The sequence below is a fragment of the Tasmannia lanceolata genome, unplaced genomic scaffold (genome assembly GCF_043159265.1).
Source record: "Tasmannia lanceolata isolate RefF3 unplaced genomic scaffold, GAP_Taslan_0.1 ptg000016l, whole genome shotgun sequence".
NCBI classification, from domain to species: domain Eukaryota; kingdom Viridiplantae; phylum Streptophyta; class Magnoliopsida; order Canellales; family Winteraceae; genus Tasmannia; species Tasmannia lanceolata.
The window spans coordinates 8,680,461-8,698,023 of record NW_027518693.1 but is presented as its reverse complement, the minus strand read 5'-3'; the positions used below and the strand labels follow the sequence as shown (position 1 = coordinate 8,698,023).

General features: G+C 37.4%; 1 protein-coding gene across 1 annotated transcript; it reads left to right on the top strand.

Moving 5' to 3' along the window:
- Positions 1-1,736: 1,736 nt before the first annotated feature.
- Positions 1,737-16,259, top strand: LOC143848605 (asparagine synthetase [glutamine-hydrolyzing] 2). Its single transcript, XM_077357581.1, has 14 exons — positions 1,737-2,129; positions 6,118-6,256; positions 8,374-8,469; positions 8,658-8,799; positions 10,022-10,117; positions 10,362-10,456; positions 11,585-11,746; positions 12,085-12,165; positions 12,286-12,507; positions 13,076-13,210; positions 14,474-14,554; positions 14,689-14,775; positions 14,969-15,076; positions 15,814-16,259. The coding sequence occupies exons 1-14, from the start codon at positions 2,050-2,052 to the stop codon at positions 15,964-15,966; spliced, it is 1,677 nt and encodes a 558-aa protein (XP_077213696.1). The 5' UTR covers positions 1,737-2,049; the 3' UTR covers positions 15,967-16,259.
- The last annotated feature ends 1,304 nt before the right edge of the window (positions 16,260-17,563 follow it).

Sequence of the window (17,563 nt, the reverse complement as noted above, 5' to 3'; positions counted from 1 at the left end):
ATGACCAGGATGATCCAACGGTGAATCTCAATCCAATCCAACAGTGAGATGTCATATATTCTAACATGCCCCCTCAAATGTGCTCGGATAGAAAATCTATATAGATTACAATAGATTTCCCCATTTAAGAAATGTGATTAGAATTTCCCAATTTGATGCCTGCTGCTGAATATTGATGACCGATGTCTGCCGATGATGTTGTATGTTGTTGGTGTCGCTTAAGAATGTGTTGCTTGGAAGATGAGCCAAGAAGTGAGCTTAGAAACCTCAACGAATGATTCCCAAGTGAGCTTAATAAAAACTAAAAGGGCAAGTCATCATAGGCCGGTTTTAGAATATTAATCCTCATAAAAGTGGGCAAGTAAGAACTGATGCCTCAATGGGCGAAAGGAAGCCTCAATGGGCAAAACCTAATGGATCGGTTATTTGTACTAATCCTCATCAGATTAGACATCATGGTTCGGCTTTTTGGTATTGATCCTCATGGAATTTGAAACTACTCTTTCAGTCATGCACCTCAAGATACTATGATGTTTATGCTCTATGCAGAATGAAAATTTTTATCGAAAACTTTTAATTGAATATTTTATTTTAAAAAATTTCGTTCCATTTTCTGGCGCATCAAAATAGGTTGTCGATTCTGATTCCTGATTCTGACTAGGACAAAATCAGAATAACACCTATTAGGGCAAGAAATAGATTCTAGCATTTTTTGCCTTTTATTCGGCACCAAAGTCATTCCCGCCTGCATGCTTCTATACATTTTTGAGACAAATGTTAGAATCGAGCGGGATCGGAATAGGATGACAATTATGATTTTTTATTTAGACCTGGGCAACATTACGGTGCATTTGGATCATGCTTTGGAATTGGCATCCTATTCTTATTCCGCTTGATTCTAGCATTTGACTCAAAAAATGTATAGAATCGTAGACTCAGGAGAGCTTGACTGATCGGGGCAGAATTAAAGGGAAAATATGCTGGAGTCTATTCCAGCCCCAAGAGGTTGTATTCTGATTCCGCAAAGGTTGCAATGAACATTCTATGAGAATCTACTAATTAATTTTGTTTTCCAATTACCAAATTCCGTTTTGAAGAGAACCGGAAGAAGAATCAGAATAAGATGTCAATTCCAATTCCTGATTCAATTAATCCAAGCATAGCCTTACTGGAGTAGGGCGCCATGGAATTGGTACAAAATTTCCCATATAAGCGGTTTGGATTTGATGAATGGCCCATCCAGAGCAAACCCTAACAGATAAGCGGTTTGGATCATTGAACAAGTGGCCCACCTGATTTTCTACCTATTCATATTTTTCCTTGGAAAATATGCATAGAATGATTCTAATCTTCTAATTTCGTGACATAAATACAGACTATTGATTCTTCATTTTCTCACCTTCCATTTAAGGGAGGCTTAAAATCATCCAATTGTAGTGGATTTTGATGCATGCCCATCCATAGCAAAACCAAGCAGATAGACGGTTTGGATCATTGGACAAGTAGGCTCCACTAGTACTTAACCCCATATTTAAGATCATTTGACCATTTAAATATCTCCAATATTCGCACCCCCTGTAGGATGATTCGCACCCGTTATAACGTGATTTGACGTCAAAAAGCGTTAAAAGTCTACCACAATCCACTTTATATGCGGTGCGAATCATCCTACAGGGGGTGCGAATTTATCATCTCCCTAAATTACAGCCTATATAGCCGACATTTGGGCGACATCTACTTATGCCGGTGTAGGAAAAGGGCAGTCACCTACGAATCTGGAGAGATTCCAAAACCCTAGAATCGAATCTTTGAATTCATTAGAATCAGCGGCCGCCTTAAAATTAGAAATCCACGCTACGAGCAGGATCTCTCTCTCTCTCTCTCTCTCTCTCTCTCTCTCTCTCTCATTTTAGAAACTGATCTAAAACCCTAAAATCAGAATCTTTTAATAAGAGTAGAAATCTCTCTCTCTCTCACATTAATTTAAGAAGTGAGAGAAAGAGAGAACCTTTTGCCTCTTGTTTCTTCTTCTCTTGGTTAATCGCCGCCATGTGTGGAATTCTCGCAGTCCTCGGTTGCAGCGATACCTCTCAGGCCAGACGATCTCGAATCATCGCACTCTCTCGCAGGTATTTTTTCTAATTCCATCTCTCTTATGAAAATGGCATTCTCATGAGAAATTTTAATGGCATTTAGGCTCTGTTTGACTGCAGATATTTACCTTGTAGATTAGTTGTATAACATGGAGGAGACAAACATTTGATTTACCTAGAATTTACCTAGTAGAGTAATGATAGGAGTGTTTGGTTGCCAACCTCTGTCTCATTACCAATATAGAAAGAGAGACAGAGAAAGAACAAAATTTTCCCAGCCAAATTCCTCCTTTTTTTGAGAAATTTGGGTTGGAAAGTATTAGGAGGGGACATTGATGCCACATCACCAGACATGGAATTATTTACCTCTGAAACTTGTCTAGTAGTCTCCCGGGATTTCAATGTTACATTGGCAACCAAACACCGTAAAATTGAAGAAAAGTGCGTTTTTTTTTTTTTTTGCTTGGAGGGATTTGGAATACGATTCCTTTTGTATTGGAAAACGCCTAGCGGAATATACAGTCATTCTATCATAACTGTTAGGAAGAATGAACATGTTGCATGCGAATTCTGTTAAATTAAATCACGGTTTAGGGTGCGTGCAATTCCCGCTGAGTTGATGTACTTGAGTCTCCTTTAAGAATGTCCAAAATATTTAGAAAAACCTTTTCAAGAAAATGAAATCAGGGCTAGTTTGTTTTCATTAAGTATAGATTGTGGATGGATTCTCCTTAGCATTTCTGTTGTGACGCTAAAAAGGGTGACATCTGTACTTTCTTTAAGGAGTTCTTTAAGGGTTTAGTGTTAGACAAGAGCACATGATCCACATTTATAGTTCTCATTCCTAAACTAAAAGGTTCCTACAGAATATTGGACTTCGTGTCGGTTAGTCTGGTATGGTGACTCTACAAAGTGCTAGCAAAAGTGTTGGCCGAAAGGATGAAGAAATTGCTCCATAAAGTGATACCAGTCAATTTGTCGGCTTTTGTCCTCGGCCAACAATTCTTAGACAACACCCTTATAGCAAATGAGGTGATGGATCTCTATGCCAAGACAGGTAGGAAAGGGGTGGATTGTAAGTTGAGTATGGAAAAGGCTTACGGCGGAGTGGTATGAGACTGCTTCGATTACTTGCTAGGTAGAATGGATTTGAACTGAGATGGCGATGCAAGCTTGGATGATGAGATTCGTATTGTCAACATGGTTCTCCATTTTGGTTAATGGCCTTCCCAAACCCTTCTTCAAGTCCTCTCCTGTGGTTTGAGACAAGGAGACCACCTCTCCCCTTTCCTATTTTTGGTTGTTGAAAAGCTCTAAGCAGAATGCTAGGAAAAGTAAGAAGTAGTGGGCTGATCGAAGGCTTCGACATAGGGTACCAGGATCTAGAAGTCTCTCATCTCCAATTTGCTGATGACACCCTAATATTTAGCAAGGAAGATGAAGATAAAATCTTAAAGCTCAAATCTATTATGTGGTGCTATGAGGTTGTGACTGACCAAAGATCCAACTTCAGCAAATCAAAATTGCTCGGTATCCACCTGGATGAAGCAAAGAAAGTCAGTTTTGTAAGTCCCTTACAGTGTTCTATAGAGGAATTTCGTACCACATATCTAGGCCTTCCTCTTGGAATTGGTCATCCAAATAAGAGAGCTAGGGAGGAAAGTGTGGATAGAAGACTCTCTACTTGGAAGCGTAACTTGGTATTGCTTGGTGGAAGAATCACTTTAGTCAAAGCAGTACTGGCCAACATCCCGATCTGCCATTCGAAAAAAAAAAAAAATCCCGATCTGCCATCTCTCTCCCTTCAGATGCCCAATTAGTCAAAAGAATTGAAGAAATTCAATGAATTTCTTATGGGGAGGCCGACGATAAGAAAATGTGCATTTAGTCAGTTGGAAGGAAGTCTACAAACATAGTTTAAAACTCCCCTCCGTCATCGTGGACTCCCCCGAGTTGACTCACTTTTACCTTGGCCGCGTTCCACATTTTGCCCTACAGAGTCAAGAAAAACTCATTTGACCCTCCTGAATTATGACCGCGTCGTCCGAGTACTCATCCATGTCAACCGAGTACTTGACCCCGTTTTTAAACACTATTGCAAACCTATAAAAAAATGGTGGGTTTGGGATTTGCCAATTGAGAGAAGTCAATAAAGCATTTCTTGGGAAGTGGTTGTGGTGTTTGGTAAGGAAAGATCCCATATTTGGACAAATGTAATTGAATCAAAATATGGCTCCAAACCTGGAAAATGGATCTCAGATGACAAATTCAAACTCATTACATTAGTAATTTGGAGGGATATCTTGAGAGAATTCAAAATTTCAAGAAGGCATAAGGTAAAATTTCAAGATGGCATAAGTTACAGGGTTTATAACCATTCAAAAAAAAGGTACAGAGTTTATATTGGGGCCAAAGTTAGGGTTTAGCGTGACAAATGTTGCTCTTATGAGTCTCTTATGGTCTTGTTCTTGGATCTCTTTCGAGCGTCCTTGAACACGGAAGCTTTTGTGCAGGACTGTTTTGCGAGAGAAAGAGACAGACCTCTTGGAAAATTGAATCTAGGTGGAACTTCTTTGACAGGGAAGTGGACAGGGTAGCCGCTTTGATTTACTTGGTAAAGTCTGAAAGTGATAAATGGGTTTGGATCTTGAACACCTCTGGGTCCTTCATAGTAAAGTCATTCTACCTCCATCTCGCTTCTTGTTCCCCTCCCTCATAGCTTTCCAAAATTTGGAGCATTCCAGCCCCACCTAGAATATGTGCATTCGGTTGGACGCCATCCCGACATAAGATCAAGACTATTGACCACCTGACGGTGCCACATGCTAATTGTTGATCATTGTGCCCTTTGTATGGGTGTGGGCGAGACAATTGATCGTATGATTATTCATTTAGGTACGCTAGAGGATTGAGCCAAAATATTAGATTTGTTTGGAATCTTGTAGGTCTTTCCTTCGCACATTTCTAAACTCCTAGACAATTGATTCTTTGTTCATTGGCCTGACAAGGGGAGGATTTTATGGAAGCACGCATTGTTGGCCCCTATCTGGGTTGTTAGGAAAGAGTGAAATGCTGACACTTTTAAGAAAGTAGCTAAAAGTGCACTCTCTCTTTTTTTACCCGCGGGTCATATCTTTAGTCATCTCCTGGGCTTAAGTCCTCACCTTCAATTTGTACTTATATATTGTAGGAGATTTGCCTAAGCAGGGATTGTGTGGCGATCGTTGCCACAAGATGGAATCCCCTTATCCTTGGCTCCTTGAAGTTAAATTTTGATAGTTCTAGCTTGGGAATCCGGTCCCGACGGGTATTGGTGGAGTCCTTAGAAACGAAGATGATTCTACCAAGTGAGCCTTTTTTTGAGCTGATCAGAGTAAAGGATTTCAATAAGTCGGAAGTGATTCCAATTCTTTAGGGTATTAGATTGATGGCTGATAGAGACTTGGATAATCTTTTAAGGGGAGGAGACTCCATCAATATTACCAGATAGCTGGATCAGAGATCTCCTCACCCCTGGAGATTTTCAAAGGTCATGGATGAGATCCTCGACCGTGTGAAGGGTCAGATAATTCTATTTCATCATGTGAGGAGGTCGGCGAATGTAGAGGCGGACCAGCTAGCTCGTGTGGTAGTGACTAGGTCGGCGTTAGAGATTTTCAATTTCTTACCTTCGTGAGCTCTGTAACCCTATTAGTTTTTTTTCTCTTTTTTGTTCTATTTGAGCCCATGACTGTCACGGTCGTGGTCTTGCATTGCTAATAAAATTTCACCATTTCAAAAAAAGAATGCCCAAAATCTTGCTTGGAATTTAGTCAATTTTTTTTCCGATAGTTTTATTATCAAATTTAAAGTTCCAACCCATATGTTTTTATTATTTTCATTATTTAGTGCGTTCACGTTCATTTTTTTCTGAATTAATTGCTTCCTCTTCTACTATGAGTATTCACTTCCATTTATTTTTACACAAACAGGCTACTGAATCTAATTGCTTTGGTCTTTGATGTGCTCTTTTTCTCAAACCTAGGTTGCGACATAGGGGTCCTGATTGGAGTGGCTTACATTGTTATCAGGACTGTTACCTTGCTCATCAACGATTAGCTATTGTAGACCCAGCTTCTGGAGACCAGCCACTCTACAATGAAGACAAAACAATTGCTGTTACTGTATGTGATTATCGCTTGAGCCTTTATTTTGATCAATCACATACATTTTCTGAGAACCTGTTATGTTATTGAGGCTTATGTGGTGTTGCATCATTTCCATCTCACCAGATCATATTCTAAACTCCCTAGGAAGGCCTAATCTCCATGTGTCAACTTCATGTTAGTGCTACACAATTGGTTTTTGAAAGCCTGCCCGTACTTGTGTCAATGGGATGTTTTTACAAACAATCTACAACAAGTTTAGAAAGTTCATAAAACCTGCTGATACAAGGTTTTTTTTTGGATTTATCAATTTATTGTTTAAAATAAGGGGGATTTTTTTGGAGGAATGCTCTCTCAAAAGAGGAGATTTTTTGGATTTTTCTACGAATAATTAACTATTGTATCTGCAGGCTAAAATTTTAGTTTGCATCTGCCTGTATGTATCGCATCAGTATGGAGAGAGAGAGAGAGAGAGAGAGAGAGAGAGAGAGAGAGAGAGAGAGAGAGTTTATATGGGTGTAAGCCCGCATTGTCCAGTATTTTTTTAAAAGTGCTGTACGGTTTACACCTTAAGCGGATCCAAACCGTTCATTTGATGGACCACGGCGTAAATAGGTTGTGTCCCAAAAATTAATTCCATAGGATGATCCCAACCCTCCGAAATAATTTTTGGGACACACACACAACCTATTTATGCCGTGGCCCATCAAATGGACGGTTTGGATCATCTTATGGTGTAAGCCGTACAATACTTTTTGAAAAATACTGGACTATGCGGGCTTACACAATATAAAAACTCTCTCTCTCTCTCTCTCTCTCTCTCTATATATATATATATATATATGAGGAAACTGTTTGTGCGCTTAAGCGCATGGAAATTTTGGTGCGCTGAAGGGGTTTTTCAAAACGCATGAATGAAGTGGTCCCACTATCGAACGAAAAAAGAAAAACCCACTCTCGTCTTCATCGTCTTCTCTGCTAGCATCTCTCTCTCTCTCTCTAACATCGCCGACTCTCAAGCTCTCTCTCTCACCGATGCTCTCTCTCTCTCACCGATGCCTCTCCTCGTTTTGTAGCAGACTCTCAAGCTCTCTGTAAGTGGGTTTCAAGTGGGTTTTTCTTTTTTCGTTCGATAGTGGGACCACTTCATTCATGCGTTTTGAAAAACCCCTTCAGCGCACCAAAATTTCCATGCGCTTAAGCTCACCAACAGTTTTCTCTCTCTCTCTATATATATATATATATATTTTGAACTTTGTCTAGAACATAGCTCCTGAATCTCCTTCAATATGGTTTCAATTTGTTCCACTATGGTCATCATATGATCATTTGTTGTTACTTTCGTCATTAGTGCTTGCTTATTTTCTTTTGATATTAATTTTCCATTGATTGATCTGATGCTCACTTCTGTTCACGGTGAAACTCCTATTTAACTCTCATTAAACCTTGTTTGTTGTTTCCGATTAGTTCTCCACTGACTAAATTTTTGGATTCCTGTATTTTAGCCTCCAAATTGCTTTATGGAAGGTCCAGTGACCCATTTAATGCTGGTTTCTATTACATTATTGAACAGTTTCATTAAACTATTGATTTCATCTATGATTTGTGGACACGGACACGGGTGTCACGTGTCGACACGGACACTGAGTGTCAGGCACGGCGAACCCCCAAAATTTAGAAACAGAAACACGGCTAAAATAGAAAGTGTATATATTATACAACAACAAATATTAGTTATAGAAGAGCTAAAAAAGAGTTTATAATAAAAGAATAATTAATAATAAAAGAGGTAAACACAATATGCAACAATAGAACAAAATGTCATACTTGAAATGGCAAAAAAATGTGTCCACACGCCCACATTAACCCCAACACTTATAGCACTAAATAAAGAAGTGTCCAAAGGAGTGTCGACATGGGTAGACACGCGTGTCATGTCGGACACGGCAGGACACGTGTGTCAGCAATAAATTCGAAGTGTCGGCCAAATCATAGGATTTCATCCATATCATGAATATTTTATTGATGTAGAATTTATTTTTTCTATTGCAAAATTTTGTTGTATAAATTCTTGGGTACCAGTATTTATCTTCTTGGTTTGTTTTATGGAAAGTTTCTGGGTTTTTATACCTTAGGTTAATGGTGAGATCTATAACCATGAGGAACTGAGGGGCAAGCTGAAGTCACACAAATTCCGAACCGGTAGTGACTGTGAAGTGATTGCTCATCTTGTAAGTAATTGGTAACTTAGTGATATTCCTATGGTCCATTAGCACCCCAACTTGGGATGAGAAGTAAACTTGCACTTTTTATATCCTCCAGTATGCCTTCCATGAAGGCTAATGGTTTGGTTTTGTTTTTCTTTTTAAACTGATGGTACTGGCAGTCAGTGATATGTCTATTTATTTTTCTGTAATAGTATGAGGAATATGGAGAGGATTTTGTGGACATGTTGGATGGTATGTTCTCCTTTGTTCTCCTTGACACCCATGACAAAAGTTTCATTGCTGCACGGGATGCTATTGGTGTTACTCCACTCTACATGGGCTGGGGTCTTGATGGTACGTGATTGTGGCTTTGTATATGAGCTCCAAAACTGCATGTTTTCTCTTCAATTAACATTTACAGCCTGTTCGTTAAGATCACATAAAGATTTATATCTTTGTGAATACAAAGAAGATGAGGGCAAATGAATGTTTATATTCTCATTTTCTTCCATGCTTTTTGAATGATAATGTATATAGAAAACCCATTTTTGCATTTCGTAGGGAGGCTGTTTTTTTTCTTTCATTATGTTGATCGACCCTATGTTACATACTTACATGGTTGGCAGGTTTGCTTGGTGTGGGTTTGGGATTGTGGTACAGAAATTCCGTATGAACTTGTTTCGTTAGATTTAGCTTCTTTTGCTTGCTTCGGCTTTGGTTTGCTCTATCTCTTAACTTCAGTTTGGGTTTGCTCTATCTCATAACTTTTGTTATTATATAAGCTTGTGATCAGAGCTGTAACCTAGATTCAAAGATGAGATGTTCTAGTCTTCCCAAGAGGAACATCAACAGTTTTCACTTTCATCTGATTGAATTTCTACCCAAAAATGTTAGACAGCACCAGATTGATCTTACTGTAGTTGCTTTGACTACATGACTCACACTTGATCGTCATATCCATCATTCCATTTAGCCTGCAAGCTTAACATGTTCCGAGACATATTATAGCTTGAGGAATTGTGCTAGAAATAACTCACATTTGAGTATACATTAGTGGCGCATCATTTAACTAATAGAATAGCAGTTCTGAAATTCGTGGAATTTGTGTTATTATGCAAGCTAGTGATTAGGGCTGTAACCTATTATGAATATGCATACTACAAACTCCATGAATTATGTCAGTTTGCTCTTCTATTCATATTTCACCCTCCGTCTTTTACACATCAGATTGCAAGAGTTTTTACAATATGGATGTTTTATATTATTGAACGTCGTGGGTTGAACTAATCTAATTTATCCACAATTCTCGTTGATGTCTTGAATTTCTCTAATTTTGAAAATGCTAATCAGATAGGAATTTTCTGAGTTTGTTTATGTTGTGCTTGTGCATGCTTCATTTTTATGTATTTTATCTTCAGGATTGTGTGTATATATATATATATATATATATATATATATATATATATATATATATATATATATATATATATATATATAATGATTTCACTTATTGGGACAAAGGCTTTGTTGAGTTGAGTTGAATGATTTTCACTTATTAGCCTCTGCTATTTTTCAGGATCAGTTTGGTTTGCTTCAGAAATGAAAGCTCTTAGTGATGATTGTGAACGTTTCACTGTCTTCCCTCCTGGGCATATATATTCCAGCAAACACGGTAGGCCATTTATTCCAGTGTAATACTTTTCAGAGTTCTCTGTTTTAAATTAAGAACCTGTGGAAGTTTGATTGCATTTTCAAACAGAATAAATCGGGATTTAAAAAAAATAAATAGTCTAACGCCTGTCATTATAGCTGCTCTTGTGATTTTCCTCTGCACATATGCTGATCCAATTTCCTTTGAAGTCGAAAAATATTGCTTTATTTCGTTTTTTTCCCGTTTAACTTGGGAATGTCTGCAGGAGAGCTCAGGAGATGGTATAATCCACCATGGTTTTCTGAACAGATACCATCAACTCCTTATGATCCCTTAGTTTTGCGTGAGGCCTTTGAGAAGGCACGCCCTGAACTTTTCCTACATTTCGTAATTCCTTAATGTTAATGATTATTTTGTGCAAGTAATATAAGTTGCTTCGAGACACATCTCTATTTTCTTTTCCCTGTAGAAAATACATTCAGAATCCTTGTTGGAGCTTGTAACCTTGCATCCATCTCTAAAATAATTGTATTGATTCACGAGAGAGACATAAACTCCTTTTACTGAGAAGAGGTAGGGTTAGAAATATAAATTTAATTAATGTGGGACAAAACCTCCCACTGATAGGCATTATGTCTTCACCTGCGAGTACCTTTGATCTCTAACCCTCAATTTTTTTGTTCTAGATTTGATCATCTTTAATACAGAGACAAGTGTTCTTTAACCTTTTATATTCCTATTTTGAATATGAAGTAATGGTCAATATCTTCTTTTCCTTGTATTCAAATTTATTGGTAGAGCATACTTTACAAGGGCTGACCTTGAAAAGTAAAAGGCTATTAAGAGTTTATAAAAAGGGCGATAATATTTTCACCCCCCTGCAGTACGCATGTGCCCCCCTTTTAACATGATTTGACGTCAAAAAGCGTTAAAGTTGCCCACTGTTCACGTCAAATCATGTTATAAGGGGGGTGCTTGCGTACTGCAGGGGCCTGAAAATATCATCTCCCTATAAAAAAAAGTCAATTTGTAAGTAACGAAATTCATTGAATCTGGTCACTTTTTTGGACATAAATTTTGAATTTGTGCCCACATCTTTCTTCAAGGGAAATGATATCACAACCATGTTTTGATATTTTCACTAAGTCATCGTGTCTTTTAATATTGAAAGAGCTGTCAAAGGTTATTACAATTCCCCAAAAGCTCTAAAAAGCCAATTGAAAAGGAAAAGACAACCTGGGTTTGTGCAATTACTAAAACATGGTTGTGCTGAGATCATTTCCCTTCTTTAAATTATAAATTTTGCTTTCTACTGCTTCAGTTAACTCCTTGTTATACATCTCAAAATTTTCATTATTATGTTCAAGCATGCAAGAAAATTTCAGCTTGTAATACACATTTGATGTTGTGGCTTGACTCGTTACTGAATTCCTCAAGTTGATCTTCTCTTCTCAGTGCCATTCTTTTGTTTTTTCTTGTATCATCCAGGCTGTGGTAAAGAGACTTATGACGGATGTACCCTTTGGCGTACTCTTATCTGGAGGACTTGACTCATCACTTGTTGCTGCTGTTGCTTCACGCTACTTGGCTGAATCAAAAGTTGCTAGACAGTGGGGATCAAAATTACATACATTTTGCATTGGTTTGCAGGTCATTATACTTCTTACTGTGGGCTCTGCGATTTATTTTATTGGAAGTAAACCACATACTTTGCCGAGCTAGAAACTACTTCAATCAGATATTTTTCCAAGGAAATTGGTAGACTTGTGGAAAATTTACATTCATATACAGACCTATTATCTGGACATTTATAATGTACACTTATGTGAACATGTATTCACACATTGTACCAAGAATATATGATTTGAGACCTGATACTGTTATAAAACTGTTAAGCTATGGATTACTATGTGTATGTTGCACATATTAATTAAGAGTTAGAAAAATATTTAAACAGATCTGATATATACTATATGCTTTTTATCCAGGGTTCGCCGGATCTTAAAGCTGCCAAGGAGGTTTCTGATTATCTTGGCACTCATCACCATGAGTTTTACTTCACGGTGCAGGTATCTTTCTCTTCTCCATGACCTAAACAAGATCAAATCACATGTTGGATGTGGCATTGTCACATGTTGGATGTGGTATTGTACTACAAGACAGTAATATTGGTTTCTCTTCTATTTCAGGAAGGCTTAGATGCACTCGAGGAAGTTATTTATCATATTGAAACATATGATGTGACCACCGTTAGAGCCAGCACTCCAATGTTTTTGATGTCTAGAAAAATTAAATCATTGGGTGTAAAGATGGTTCTTTCTGGGGAAGGTTCGGATGAAATTTTTGGAGGCTACTTGTACTTTCACAAGGCACCGAACAAGGAGGAGCTTCATTTGGAAACATGCCGAAAGGTAGTCTATGCAATGGTTTCTGCTTTCAATATTACTTAAGAATTGGTTTCCTTGTAATGATCTCAATTTCCCTTCCGCTTGAACTGATGTTGGTGGTTTTCATGATTAGAATGAGCCATCGTGCAGTAGAATTTTGCATAAACAGCAAGGATTGAAGTTCAATTCATAGATGCAAATATGGTTATAGAAGTTGGATTCGATACCATAGATAAAACACGTTAGAAAATACCGTGCAGGGGTATTTTGGTCACTTTTCAAGCATTGTATATAATCCATTTTATGTTCATTTTCAAATTTAATGAACCTCTTTTTCTCATGTGTGGCTATTTCTATCTCCTTTCTCACGTCTCTCCTTACGGGTCATGATCATTCTTTTACAGGAATTTCTTGTGTCTACTGGTTTTTTCCTGCATGGGGTCCTGTGTTTTATTCTTATGACTATTGCTAAAACTTCTATGAAGCCAAATTGGATATTATGCAATATGTAATTTGGTATATTTTATATTTGTTAGCCTGCAATCTTCTTCAGTAATGTAGTTGATTAATGAATCGTTTTCCATTTTTTTAGATTAAAGCTCTTCATTTATATGATTGCCTGAGGGCTAACAAATCAACTTCAGCATGGGGTTTGGAAGCTCGTGTACCCTTTTTGGATAAAAATTTCCTAAGTATAGCGATGGACATTGATCCAGAATGGAAGATGGTATGTATGGTTGGCCATTTTTTGTTTTCTTTGTGCATACTGTTATATGTTTATATTTTTTCTCTGATCATTTAAGTGAATCACGTTTAAGGAAAATGTTACTAGTATTTCACACAATGATCTCGGACGAGGATGACCACCCAAAAGTTCAAAAAATGAGTGTGTTAAATTGATCACTGCAAATATGCAGATTCACTAGCACTAGGTGGAGTGAATACGGCAGTTTTGGTTTTTAATAATTATTTCCTGGTAGTCGAGGGACCCCGTGTGTCTCCATATTTATTCTTTCTTTTTCTCTTCTTTTTTTTGTCTAAAGCCATCTTGGTCATGTCCTTTATTTTACTATGGAGAATTAATATATTTTTCAATGTAGTAGTGTAATTCTGATGGTTTGTAATTGTCGCAAGTGGGGACATCTTGTCCCATACTTGTTGCCTATTCTCGGTAATAAAAGTCGTCTTTAAAAAAAAATGTCCTTTGTTTTACTTCTTTACTCCTGATTTTGAAAGCCTTGTGCTATCTTGAAAAGAAAGAGTTAAAAAATGACAGTACCACTGACCTTGCATGATTGCCAAAACTGAGGACATATGTTTTACAAGGTGATCTGCTTTTGATTTTGTGTCCCTGTTAAAGCAGGATGCTGTCTTGAGCAAATGATCTTTAGTTTAAAATATGGTAGCCGATCTCCTAGGCTTTTGGGGGCAGGAGCGGGGGAGAGAATGGTTTAGCAGGACCTAAAATATGATGATTTTACAGAAACAAAAGTGCATGTGTACTTGGTTTGGATTTCAGTGTAAATGTATTCTTTCATGAGCACACCTTCATTTCCTTCAAAATACTAAGATTTTATTTCTCTTGGGAAACTAAGAATTTGCCTATTAGTTAGTTAGATGTTTACTTCAGTATTGACAGTGATCTTAAGGCATGAGATGTCATGAAGGCATACCATTATGCGTCAACACTCAACAGTCATCCATACGAGACATTCCACTGTAAAATGACCTGTCAAGATGATGCCCACAATAGCTAGTTCGCAGTGGAGCCAAATATTATTCTGATATGTTACCACAATAACCTATATTTGGGAGCTTCTATTAGCACAGCCTGTTTTCTCTATTCAAATCCATTTTCTATTTATGCATTTGAAAGTGATGTTTTAACATAAAGACACAGAATAGTTGTTTATCTAAAACTCAATTATCGAAAATTTACATCTGTTCACTTGTTAACTGTTCTGCTGATGATCTTATCTGTCAATTATAGGTTAGACCTGATCTTGGTCGAATTGAGAAATGGGTTCTGCGGAATGCCTTTGATGATGATCAGAATCCGTATCTGCCAAAGGTTTGTAGCTTCTTTTCTTCAGCAACCTGACTACGGTTTAACTGTCCTCACCTACTTAAATTAGTGGATGGATATTTGTTTTGGGACCAATTTTCTTGAAGGAGTTGACATTTTTCTTTGACCTTTATTTTCAGCACATCCTCTATAGGCAGAAGGAACAGTTTAGTGATGGAGTTGGGTATAGCTGGATTGACGGCTTGAAAGACCATGCCAATGAACATGTACTTTATCCTTTTGACATTTCTGAATATAAGATTGATGCAATGCATCTTATTTATGTTTCGATTTAGCTATTCATCTCAGTTTGCTAGCTTGACACTCTTATTTATGGGTTATGTCTGAAATTTTTCATGGTTTTAGGTATCTTAACTAGTGATACACTGCTATTAATGCTTCCTGTTTCTAACTGGTTAGGTTTCCGATGCAATGTTGACGCATGCAAGCTTCATTTATCCTGAGAATACTCCAACCACAAAGGAGGCATACTATTACCGAGCAATCTTTGAGAGGTTCTTTCCTAAGGTGGGGCTATTATTATTTTTTTTACAACTTTAATTGTTTTGTTTCATATTTTACTTTTCTATTTCTTTGGAAAATTCTTATGAGTTTTTTTTTTTTTTTTGAATGGTAAAATTCTGAAGAGTTTTAAATGGACAAAATAATATTTCTCTCAAGCTTTAGGTGGAGGAGTTGCCACTAAATATCTTTCATGATCCAACTAGTTAATGAATGGATATAGCTTCAGAAGGGAGAGTCTAGCCACTTCTCCACCCCTCTATTTTACAGGGTTCTTTTGCATATCACAGCCACCACAAGTCACCTCTTTTGCATATCACAAAATTACCTAGCCTTTCATTTCATAAAATGGAATCTTTTGCATATCACAAAATTACCTCGCCTTTCATTTCAGAAAATGGAAGTACGAGGGATTGCAATTTTTTATAGAAATAAAAACTTAAACTCAAAACCCACGATAAGTTTATTCTGTGTAAAACTTGTTATACATTTTGCAAAACTTAATTATACACGAAAGGTATTTAAATCATGAAAAAAAGGTAATTGTCGATGTTAATCCTTGATTTTCAATTTCCGACCTCTTTTTGACTATCCAAAAAACTGATATTCATGTATTTGTGCTTCTTGTTATTTTATCATAACCTAGCGAGAGTGCAAGACCACTGATTCGTATGCGGTTCTCATTTAATTTTTTCACGTCTTCTATATTACTTTCCAACTCAATTGAGCCATTTATTGAGCAGAACCCAGCAAGATCAACGGTCCCTGGAGGCCCAAGCGTGGCATGCAGTACTGCCAAAGCATTGGAATGGGATTCAGCGTGGTCAAAGAACCCTGACCCTTCTGGACGGGCTGCTCTTGGAGTTCATGCTGATGCCTATGAAGAAGCACCATGATCACCACCAGTACCCAACACTGCCATTTCGAAGTTTGGTTTCTGCCAGAAATTGCAGAAAGGTGTAATGCAGGTAACTACAATTACAGTCTAGCCAACTTTGCAGATAGGAAAGTTATTTGATTAGTCTAGCTTTGTTATTAAATGATGGTTACTTAATTCATTTCCTCTTCGAGGATTGATTTTTGTAAATTTATGAGGAGAATTCAAAGAAACGTATTCGTTCTTTTTCTTTTTTCGTCATCCGCAAACTGTCTCCCATAAAAGTTATCATAATTAAATATCTTTTCTGCCTTTTCACGGATATAAAGCATGTAATTCTTTTCCATGATGCACCTTCAACCTTATTACTGAACTGATGGTATGTTCAAATGTTCAATCACAACCCCATGTCTTCACTTTCTGTGCAAGTGACTGCAGGCAGTGGACATGGCAAATGGCACATACAATTTGTATGCTAAGGTAGAACCAACTGCCTTCTTTTTATCAATTGCACTTGGTCCACAACCTCAAGCTATGTCATATGATTTTCTCACTGAGATACAATATTGCGATTTTCACCAGTACTAGCAAATTACGAACCAGCATGAAAGGTAAGCAAGTTCAATTCGCAGTTTGAACTTTCAACTTTCTTTTTTCCACCTTCTGTATTTATTTTGAACTTTCCTTTTCTGATTTAACTTTCTGCCTTTCATATATTTAAGAATTCGAATGTTTCTCAAGTATAACTACCAATAGGGCTAGAGCAAAACAAACTCGAAAACCGAAGATGCCGACCCGTAAACAAACCGGGTTCATAAGAAAGTTGTGAATGGAAAACCTGAACCTGAACCGGTTTAAGTAAACCGATGGAAAGGATAAAAAATGTAAAAATACAGGAACAACTGATAACATTCCCATCTCAACATAGACTGAGTTCTCCGGTGTTCAAATTTAGATTTTCTCAAAAAGATCTATTGGACTGTAAGCTGACCAGAGTCTCCTAAGGGGATGTGAAACATAAAAATGAGCCTAATTTGAATAGCTGCCATATGCTTAGCAGTATGGTTCAGATGACTAGATGATATGCACAATCTGCACTGACCATGTTACTAAGGTATATAAATCCTAATCATTCCCTCGGTGGCCTTCAATGGGTCCACATTAATCTGCCAATAGTCTGTTCATTGGATGATTCAGATTGCCCGATAGGTAGATATAGCTGAGTCCACCATATGGGTCGTTTAGACCTTCAAACTACAATGCCACATGTACGGCAATTGGTAATTAACAACATCAGAGTTGGTTACAATTGAAATAAAAACCACCTAAGTATCTACCCGCTACACTTTTCTACCCTTTTGGAAGTATGACAATCAACCTATTCTTCATAGGATGGGTCTAGATGGTTTATGCGACACTTTAGTGCCCATCCACTACTTGAACAATTTTGGTGAAGTTGGCTAAATGGTCTTTTTCAGTCCCTCATTGTATTCAACTTTATAGATGTATCCTCTGAGATTGGATTTACAAGAGCTGTAAGCAATAGTTACTTGGAATCTGTGATAAGATCAAACATAGAACAACCTAAAACTATCTTGAAATTATCTTAAGTTGTT

Coding starts and splice junctions, on each gene's coding strand:
- LOC143848605 (XM_077357581.1), top strand. CDS start 2,050: ATGTGTGGAATTCTCGCAGTCCTCGGTTGCAGCGATACCTCTCAGGCC. Junction 12,166..12,285: donor AGTTTTACTTCACGGTGCAG/GTATCTTTCTCT, acceptor CTTCTATTTCAG/GAAGGCTTAGATGCACTCGA. Junction 13,211..14,473: donor TTGATCCAGAATGGAAGATG/GTATGTATGGTT, acceptor TGTCAATTATAG/GTTAGACCTGATCTTGGTCG.